The sequence below is a fragment of the Pongo pygmaeus genome, chromosome 10 (genome assembly GCF_028885625.2).
Source record: "Pongo pygmaeus isolate AG05252 chromosome 10, NHGRI_mPonPyg2-v2.0_pri, whole genome shotgun sequence".
Taxonomy (NCBI): domain Eukaryota; kingdom Metazoa; phylum Chordata; class Mammalia; order Primates; family Hominidae; genus Pongo; species Pongo pygmaeus.
In genome coordinates this window covers 52,998,634-53,009,347 of record NC_072383.2, presented here as the reverse complement: position 1 = coordinate 53,009,347, position 10,714 = coordinate 52,998,634, and the positions used below count along the sequence as shown (strand labels likewise).

Here is a 10,714-nt window from a genome sequence, read left to right as displayed (position 1 = left end):
TGGTTAAAACCAAAGTGTCCATATGTATAGGTTCTGTCCAATTTCCTATTACAGACTTCCTTTAAATAAAGTTTGTTTGTTAAGTAAAATCAGTATAGAAGTTTAGCCTGGGAAATGACCCAAACCTAGCTATCTGAAGGTAGAGTTATCCATTCAACACCGTTGTAAAATGTCTGTATATCAGTAGATACCTATTGGGTAGAAACCTGTAATATGAATTAAATGTTGAGTGTCTATAAGCACTTCCAGAAAGTGAAAGCTTATTTGGAAGACACTAGAGGAATTACACTGTTGGTTATAACTATGTAACTTATACTTGTTTCTAAGGACAATAATATATTTGAATTGTTTTGAGCTGTTAATCTATTAGTTCAGAACTGTCAGCCTAGGATGAATGTCACCCATGCTCTGTCACCCAGGCTGGGTGGCATGTGCTTGGGTTCAGTGGTGCAATCTCAGCTTACTGCCACCTCCACCTCCCAAGGTTCAAGTGATTCTCCTGTCTCAGCCTCCTGAGTAGTTGGGATTACAGGCACATGCTGCCACACCCGGCTGATTTTTTTGTATTTTAGTAGAAATGGGGTTTCACTGTGTTGCCCAGGCTGGTCTCAAACTCCTGACCTCAGGTGATCTTCCCACCTCAGCATCCTACAGTACTAGGATTACAGGCATGAGCCACTGCGCCTGGCCTAAAAAGACTTCTTTTTGTGGGTATTTTAATGTTGTTTCTGATGGAAGTCTGGCTGCATTATCATCCAGGGCCTCTATGATAGTTACCTTTTAGATTTCTTGTATAATACTGTGAATGAACTCTAGTTATGTGAGTTATGTTTTTTTATCTCTCACTTCAAAAAGTGCCTGACAAATGAATGCTAATCTCTCTATTATAGACAAGCAAAGTTTATAGCAATAAGAATCTAACGGTGTGAGTATGTGTTGCAAATGTGGGATCACCTATCTGCATATAAAAAACACAATGGTTGAGTTATTATTCTTTAGAATCTAAGCACTTATTCCTGGTAATGATATTGATTACTTTCTAAAGAGTCTAAAATAATTCTAAATCAATTACCATAAAGAATACAAATATTTCAGACTGTTCTTCAAGCAATTCTATAATTTGTTTCTGGCTAAGTACATATACATATCCTATTTCTCAGTAATAATATAGTATGCACCAATATCAATATTCCAAGGACTCTCTCACCTCTCTCTTTTAAAAATTTCAAAATCCTGTAATTATTTTTCATATCAATCATGTTACTGCATAATGAATTTCTCAATATTTTATAAACATACAATCATCTTTATCAGGTTTCCCTAGATAACTCTGAGTAAAATTTTCTCCTCCTCATCTGTTACTGAATTTATGCATCTTTTTAAACATTGATGATAATGTCATTTAGTTTTAATTTTTATAAATGCATCTGACAGCTGTCAGCTATTATTGACCTGATATCCTAAAGAAATAAAATTTTTTAAAATTTAAATCTGAACATAATCGTAGATGTACTATATGTAAAAATAACAATAGAAGTAGTTGTTACTATGTATTGTTAGCTCATTGTGTTACATGCTTTACAGATTGATTTCCATTCTTATAGTAACTTACTTAAGATGTTATGCCTGGTTTACACATGAGAAAATATATGCTCAGAGGGCATAGAAACCACAGACTTTCAATCATTTTTCTTGTTTAACATGAAAATGTTATTTTTAATAGGAAGTAATAAAATTAAGAAACCCTTTCTATCTTCTGTTTAACATTTTGAATTCATTTCAGTTTTCTTTGACTTTTTTTCTCAGCAAATCTTGTTCTTAGTCGCCCAGTTGAATATATTGCACAAAAATCTTAAAGAATTTTGTATCACTGATTAGAATTATAATTTTTCTATTACTTAAAAATGTTGTCTATAAAATTTATAGTACTTTTTAGTGTCATTAATTCTTATTTCAGCTTTTGAAATCATGGGCGCAGACACACACACTCATCTTGCTTGTATACTTTAGACATTTATTAATATGTTAAGTACAAGGAAGCAAAATTTTAACAGATAAAAATCATAATTTTAGATATACTAAAAAACTTTTGCTTTGTTCTGAAGCTTTTATTTTCTATAAAACTAAACTTTAAATAATTTTGTTCAGGTATAAAATAATTTGGATACATATTCTGTTTTAAACTAGTCTAAAATTTAAGAAGATTTACATACTACTTTTAGATAATGATAGAAAGAAGCTTATTTTCCACTCACAGAAAATTAACATATCTTAGGAATATACTGTATATTCTCTATGTTTGACAAAACCTATATATGTATTTGTGTATGTGTCTATCCATCATCTGTCATTCTATAGAGAGAATATTATGGGACTCGCAAATATGGAGATCTACTTAGCACTTATAACAAAAAAGTATATATTGATAATAGTCTAGGCTCCTTTATTAATAGATTAATTTCACAAACATACCTAATTAAAATGAGGAATGAAATTTTATTTTGCTTTTCAGAAAAGATGAATTCACTTAAAAAAAAATTTTTTTTTAAAAATTATATTATCTTTCACATTTTTTTAATTGTATCTTTCACATATTTTCTAGAACATCAGTAGCACAGTGGAGGGAATTTCTTTAAGAATAAATTAAAGTTATAAAACTATATGTTCTGTGTATAACAAGTAGAATATCATATTGATATTTATAAAGCCATTCCAATGTATCTAAGTATAATATTATTTCTTGAAGTAAACTGAAGAATAATTTTAGTTTTCAAAATATTCTTGAAGAGCTTGTAATTTTACAGAAAATCGTTCAAAGGAGGGGGTGTCAGGAAGACACAAGAAAATTATTTTAAGTCAAATGAGAAATATATTAAATAAATATGCTTGCAAACTTTTAGGAAAAAGAAAATGATGCAGAAGACTGCAAGGAGGCCATTTTGATTGAAGAAGCTACTGAAAATTCATATTGTCCTTTCCTGTGCCTATAATTCATCACACCATACCATTTCATGTGCTTGTGAAAAATACAGTCTTCCTTGCCATGTTAATGAAAGCCTGCTTGACTTGCTGATTTCTTAGGCTGTAAATAAAGGGGTTCATCATGGGGGCTACTGAGGTGTTTAGTATTGCCACTCCCTTGCTCAAGAACACTCTATCTTTTGCTGAGGGTTTAATGTACATAAAAATGCAGCTGCCATAAGAGATGGAGATAACAACCATGTGGGAAGAACATGTGGAAAAGGCCTTTGTCCTTTGACTAGTAGAAGGAATTCTTAAAATTGTTCTGATAATGTATATGTAGGATAGAAATATTAATGCCAAAGTGAACATTAGAGTAAACACGGCAAAAGAAAATCCCATCACCTCTAAGACTTTTGTGTCTGAACAAGCAAGTTGCAGCAGGGGAAAATAATCACAGGTAAAATGGTCAATAATATTAGACCTACAGTAATCAAGCTTTAAGAGCAACATGAGTGCTGGGAATATGATTAAGAATGAAACCAGCCAAGAAGTAAAAACAAGCAGTGTGCAGACTCTTCGATTCATGATATTCAAGTAATGCAGAGGCTTGCAGATGGCCACATATCGGTCATAGGACATGGCAGCCAGAAGGTAAAACTCTGTGACTCCCAAGAGAATGAAAAAAAATAACTGAACTATGCAATTATTAAAGGAAATAGTTTTATCTCCTGAAATAATGTTACCCAGAAACTTGGGTATACTGACGGTTGTGAATGAAATTTCTAATATGGAGAAATTTCTGAGGAAGAAATACATGGGGGTCTGCAGGTGGGAATCCAGCAGGGTGAGGGTGATAATGGTCAGGTTCCCAGTGATGCTGAGCATGTAGGTGATGAGCAGGAAGACAAAGATTACAACCTGAAACTTTGGGTCATCTGTTAATCCCAGAAGAATAAACTCCGTTATTTCTGTATGGTTTCTCATTCTTCAGTTGCTTTCTTTTTTCCCCTGCTAGACCTATAAGAGAAAATACAAAGAACAAACTTGAAGAGTTATCAATTAACAAATATCCAAGTACGGAGCTGGAGTTTGGTTGACATAGTATGCCATTTCTACTTCAAGGGGAAATTTAACGCCACCCGATAATAACAGTGGTCCTTTAATTTCCACTCTTTTACAGGTGAAAACTCTTCACATAAGACAGGTTAAAAATTAAAGTTTGGTATCACAGTTGGAAGTGGTAGGGTAGGAATTTGAAACCAGACTTTTCTGACTCCACATAATACCTGTTATCTTTCAAAGATATGCCTACAAGATTCCTCCCTAATCAGAACCACCTTTGTATCCTTGCACAAATCCATATACAAGTTTCCTATTTATGTAAAAGTTTGATTACTCTGATAATTCTCAATATGGAGAAGATACTTCAGGTTTTTTTTTTTGAGATGGAGTCTCACTCTGTCACCCAGGCTGGCATGCACTGGCGCGATCTTGGCTCACTGTAACCTCTGCCTCCTGGGTTCAAGTGATTCTCCTGCCTTGGCCTCTGAGTAGCTGGGATTACAGGCATGTGCCACCACGCCTGGCTAATTTTTGTATTTTTAGTAGAGACGGGGTTTCGCTATGTTGGCCAGGTTGGTCTCGAACTCCTGACCTCCAGTGATCCACCCACCTTGGCCTCCCAAAGTGCTAGGATTATAGGCATGAGCCACTGCATCTGGCCTAGTTTTTAAAAAGTGAGTGCTTTGTCCTTAGCCATTGTGAAAGTTGATTGTATGGATTGGGTTGGGTCATTTTTGTCATACCCAACCAACACAGGGTCAAGATGCTGGGGGGAAAAAGCACACAGGACACATGGCATTGCTCTAAGAATGTAATTCTGTGTAAGCCTAACTGCTGAAATTGCCTGCTGTAACCTGAAATCTGTGTTATCTAATAGTTGCTGAAATCACCTGCTGTGATCCTATGGGTAGTTTTACTCATTGCCTTAACTTACCAATCAAAACTTGGCAGCTCCCCTAAAACTTTCCAGTGTCAATGAACTTTCTTGAAGAGCAATACATAACATTTCTCTTTTTTATACAGCTTCTAACCTTCTCTTCGTTCTTTGGACATACTGAAAAACCACCTGGTCTGTGTGTATGCCTTGAATTGAAGTTTTTGGTTACCACCTAAGATGTTTTAAATTTTAGAGATTTGTCTCTATATTTTATTTAACCTTAATGCCATCGATCAACTTTTGTGAATATTCAGATTTTCCAACTCCTATGTCCACTTTATTGAAAATCAGAAATACTTAAGCCATTACCATGAGCAACTTCAGATGTTTGGAATACAGAAGAACAAGAAGTATAGAATAATGTAAGCTGGAAGAGCCCAAAACTGAAGTTTATTGCATGTGAATCAATATTTCATGATATTTGATGATATTTCAGCCTACCTATGTGTCATTTTATGACTTTTATTCCTGTGGAAGCCATTTTGCTTTCTAATTGAAATAAATAAGTAAATAATAAAATATTATTAATTTGAGAAGGATGCCGTCAGCTAAAGAGATGATAGATAAGTATTCTCCAAGAAGATTTGCTTAATTGGGTATTCATACTTTGAAATAGCAATTTTTAATTCTTTCTTTTTAAAAATAAAGTTCAAATGATATTGTCATAAACATTTCCACAGAAACGAGTGAGGTTATCTAGTTTTGAATCCAATCTATTTACTATGTCTGTAAATCACTTAACACTTCTGTGTCTCAGTATCCTCACCTATAATTTCTTCCACTGTATACAAGTCTATCTCATAGAGTTTTTGTGAGCATTAAGTTAATATATTTAACTTAATAACTTTCATATAGCAACATATATTAGCCTACTTATAACTTTTCTAAATTCTTTATAAATATGTGTATTTGTATAATTTATATTTATATTTTTATATATTTATATAAATGAATTTATTATATATTGTATAATATATATTTATAAAGCATTTAGAAAAATGTTTAGCATTTAGCAAAAGTTGTATGAGGCTTTGTTCTATGGAGAATGTATTTCCTAACCATTGAGCTGAAAATCTCTGGAAATGGGATGGTGTCCTGTCCAAAAGGTTATGTCTTAAATAAATAGTAATAATTATATCTGGCACCAAGAGAGTCACATGAGAACAATAACAACAAAGCAATAGGAAAAAAGTCACCAGGTTTCATAGTAACTGTCAGACATTCTAGACAAGTAAAACTTTGCTCTTCCTTGTCTACATGGTGCTGACCTCTCCCACCATGGTATAGCTGCCTCTTTCACCTCATAACCACCACCACCACCACACACACACACACACACACACACACACACACACACTCCACTTCTCTTATCTTCAACCAGGATTTGATTACTGTGATGTTCATAGCTTTTCAAGATTGCTACTCACAGCCAGTTATTTTCTCTGCTCTTCATGAGTAATAACCCTTCTAAAAGTGATTGAAGCTCTCAGTAAATTATATGTGCATATATATTATATATACATATGAGAGTGTGCGTATGTATTTGTGTGTATATATGTGTATGTGTGTGTGTGTATGTGTGTGTGTGTATATATATAAGCATTGTGGGTAATACATTGTAATGACATCCCAAATTACCTTTTTTCTTATTTCTACAACACTAGGTTTAATACCCATTGTGTGCATTGCATGAGAATATTATGCTCATTCTTCCCAACTCATCACACTTACAACAGGCTGAAATCTCCTCTTAACTCCTCTGTTACTCTGTGCATTCTTGAGACTTAGAGCAGGATTTTATCTTCAAAGCTATTTCAACATAATCCAGTATTTAGTATAGTTGTGATAGGTTTAAAGGAAACACTCATCTAGTTAATTAATTAATTAATTAAAGTTTAGTTTGTTATTGAATCACACACTGCCATCAGTGCAGTTTGCTATTTTATGCTGATATTCTAGCCTGGATCTTACTTAGATTTTTATCTATGTTTTACAAGATGTATTTTCTTATATGTTTTACCTTGTGAGCTGTGTTTACATATTTGGATCAAGTTCACTGTATTGGCTAAATTTAAAACAAAAGATATGAAAAGGGAACCACATTTTATTGATACATAAGTTTAAAGAAAACTTAATGAAACATTATTTCTGAATTACTGGGTTTAAATTTTTTTTACAATTCATCCTTTCATTTCAGTTTACTCCAGCTCCAGCAATATCACTCTTATTTCATCAGGGTTTATTTTTCATTAAAAGCATGAGCTTTTCATAACACTTTGAAGTCACAAAATACATTCATACCAAATATACAAGATTTGGATTCAATCTGAAGATTCAATTTTATTCAACAACTTACTGACATGACAGACTCAAGTTTTTTAAAAATATATATTATTACTGGTCTATAGTGAATAATGTATCAATGCACTGTATTATTCACCTTATTTCAACTGTTTTTGTATATCTGTTTTCCTCTTAAATTCCCTGCTAATTTTTTTTAACGCTTCACTCAATAATAATACCATGACTCATTCTTTTGCTTCAGATGACAGCTGTGAGGGAGCATAGGAAAAACTGTGAGGGAAGATATAAGTTGTTATTTGAAGGGTTCATGAGAGACTTCACACAAAAAATAGACACTTCTATAGCTGGTCTTCAAAGACTATGGAAACAGGCTTAAAGAAACTCTAGTAGTATGTGATCCAATAACAAGAACTGGGTGTGGTATATCATGCTTTTATGTATAAATGTTTATGAAAGTTTAATGAATTGTATTCATTTGCCAATATAAAATAAGCTTGATAAAAATTATCAGCATCCATAGTCCTTTGAGAGGATTGAACCTCAATGTTCAACAAGTTGCAATGAATTCCTAGAGAATTAAAAGATCTCAGAACGTATTCATATAGATAATGAGGAAGAGCTCCAAGCATTTAATTAATTATCTTGGATTTTTATATCTGAATGCAAATCCATATTTTCTCCTGGAAGAATATGGTTTAGGTTGTTAAGTTTTCATTTCCTTCCACCATTTCAACAAAATTACTTACCTGTTTTCTAAAGATTCCTGCAACAAATTATTTGAGCCATTTAAAATGAAAATTAAGGATGATATTTAATATTTACTAAATAAAATGGTCACAAAGCATCTTTGGAGCTTTCTAGAAACAACCCTATATCTTGCTCTGCCATCAAGTAAATATTAACGGTGAGCCTTTAAATAAAGTAGGTAAAATATTGGCAATTATTTGATGTGCCTAGTAAGAAAGGGACTATTAGAGACTAAATCAGTTTGAAGAATCTAGGTATGTGCTTTTAAGAGACTGAGATAAGGGACTGACTGGCTCTATTTTATTACTCTGTGTGTGTGTGTGCGTGTGTGTGTGTGTGTGTGTGTGTGTACTTTTTAATAAGGTATTAAATTACACTGAGTTGAGACCTCCCTTAGTAATGCAAATACTTTGAAAATCTAGTTTTTAAATTTTTCTGTGATCACTCAGTTCTTTCTTTTTCACCTTAATAGAGATCACTGAAAAAATTTTGCGGAGCGTATCTTCAAAAACTATTACTTGTATCACCCTGTTTTTTTTTTTCAACTTTAGAGCTTAGGTTAATACACTAATGAAAAAGAAAATTATTTAGCTCAATGTTGTGGGCAATATATAGCTCAGTTTTATAATTATGCTGAAATACACTTTGGTACTGCTTGGTTATTCTAGGCTGTGGGCCATGACACAAGGGTTACTTCGAGAAATTCTGTAGGCCTGAATGAAACAGTGGCTCTTCAGGAAAATTCATTGAGTGCTTGAAATAAGTATTTTATTAAATTTGTTTTTTACTGTTTTTATAATAATTTTAGATGACTATTTCCCTAGAGAAATAGGAATAATTTATATTTCTTCCTTTCAATAATGATGGGCAGGTTTAATTCTCAACCTTCATACAAGTGTGTATAGAAACAAATCAAGGGAAAAGGGATGTCACCAAATCACACTTAATTTCATAAATAGTAACACTCATTTCTGTAAAGGTTTCTGGAAAATAAACACTGATAACCTCATTCCTTCAGTTCATTAACTAGCCATTTATAATTTTAACAAGATAGGAACAGGACATAAATTAACAGAAAATTGTGGAATTAACACACTGTTAATTTCTTATTTATGACCTATAAGGCCAATTTATTATCACAGAAAGTATATAGGCTTTAACGTTAGAGAGATATGAATGAGACATTTAATGGATTTGTGACTTTGGGTGAGTTATTTAATGTCTTTAAACTTCAGTTTTCTCTGTTTAAAACAGAGTTGAAATTTTAAGGATGTTTTTGGGAATTAATTGAAATACTATAAATAAGTGTTCCATAAATCATGCAGCACTTAGTAGGCTCTAGGAATAGTTATATTATTTATTTTTCCTTTACTGGAAATTAATTTGGGAAAAATATTCATTGTAGTTGTGATTTATTAAAGGCAGTATCTATTCTGAACTAGGGACTTTTTTCTTTATCTCATTTAGACTTTATAACATAACTGAAGTTTTTATCCTTATTCCCAAAAGAAGGGCTGAGGCTCAGAGAAATTATATAACTTAATTCATACAGCTAGCAAACATTAAGTATAATCTCAGACTACTTAGCCTGTTCTCTTAAGCACAGTACTATATAGCTATATTTGATTAAAAACACAGAGACAGAGATAGTAATTCCCTGCTTTTAATTATTAGAGAACGAATAAACTGGTATAATAGGACATGCTAATGCTTTTTATACATTTTAATATGTCAAGTTTCAAAGTATAATACCTATTTACTTTGATTAAAAGTTGAGCTTTTAAGTAATGATTCAATGCTATGATTTGAGAGACTTCCATTGCCTTCCATAGGTTTTACTTACCTCCGATTTTCATATAGTTTCACTAACATTCAGAATGGCTGGAATAGTAGAAATATTAGCAAATGCCATTGCTATCCAGTAAAACCAGGATTTCTGAAAACATTCACTTTCTCATTGAACAAATTTTCTTCCTATTTTCAATGTTTTGTCTTAATTTTCCCATTTTATCCAGAGGGGATATGTCTCTTTGATAGCAGAGAGTGAGAAAGGAGCAAAAATATAGGGAAAGTATCTGAAAGTGTTTTAGAACTGTCTGTCATGGTTTCTACATAGATATTAGATGCCACGAGGTACTTATTGTTTTATCTAGTCTTTCTGCCACTGGCTCAAGGGGACTAATTCAGTGAATCAAAATTGCCAGAAGAGAAATGTACACAAAACACTAAGGAATATAAAACATAATACACATTAGTATTTAAATTGGAAAAGGAAGCTTGGGGCACAGTGTCCAATGAGACAGAAAAGAAAATAACAGCAAACAAACAATACTAAGTGTGAAGATTTTTTTCCCTTGACATTATATGGCATATAGAGATAGCAATCGAATATCTTAATTCTTAATGCAGATCTCTACTCAATACTCTATGCCATTTGTAAAACTGGGAAACTACTACCCCATTATTTTTAATCTGCCTTCTAGTAACTTTTACTACTGTAATAATGCTCATGCTTTTCTCTGCTCACTGTATTGCTCAGCAGCAATGGCAGTTGAAGAGTTTCTTGTTTTGATTGATTAATGTTACAATTTATATACCAAATATGTTTTTAGGAGTTACTGTCCGTCTGGACTATAATAGTATAATTATGCCCAAATGAGATAATGTAACTGAACAAAACAATAAAATTGTGCAGCTTCT

At 32.6% G+C, this 10,714-nt stretch overlaps 1 protein-coding gene across 1 annotated transcript; it reads right to left on the bottom strand.

The window, feature by feature from the left end:
• Positions 1 to 2,148: 2,148 nt before the first annotated feature.
• Positions 2,149 to 10,109, bottom strand: LOC129010305 (olfactory receptor 6C1). The gene is made up of 2 exons (XM_054444341.1): positions 9,858 to 10,109; positions 2,149 to 3,981 (listed from the first exon to the last, which is right to left on the bottom strand). The coding sequence occupies exon 2, from the start codon at positions 3,946 to 3,948 to the stop codon at positions 3,010 to 3,012; it is 939 nt and encodes a 312-aa protein (XP_054300316.1). The 5' UTR covers positions 3,949 to 3,981; positions 9,858 to 10,109; the 3' UTR covers positions 2,149 to 3,009.
• Between the last annotated feature and the right edge of the window lie 605 nt (positions 10,110 to 10,714).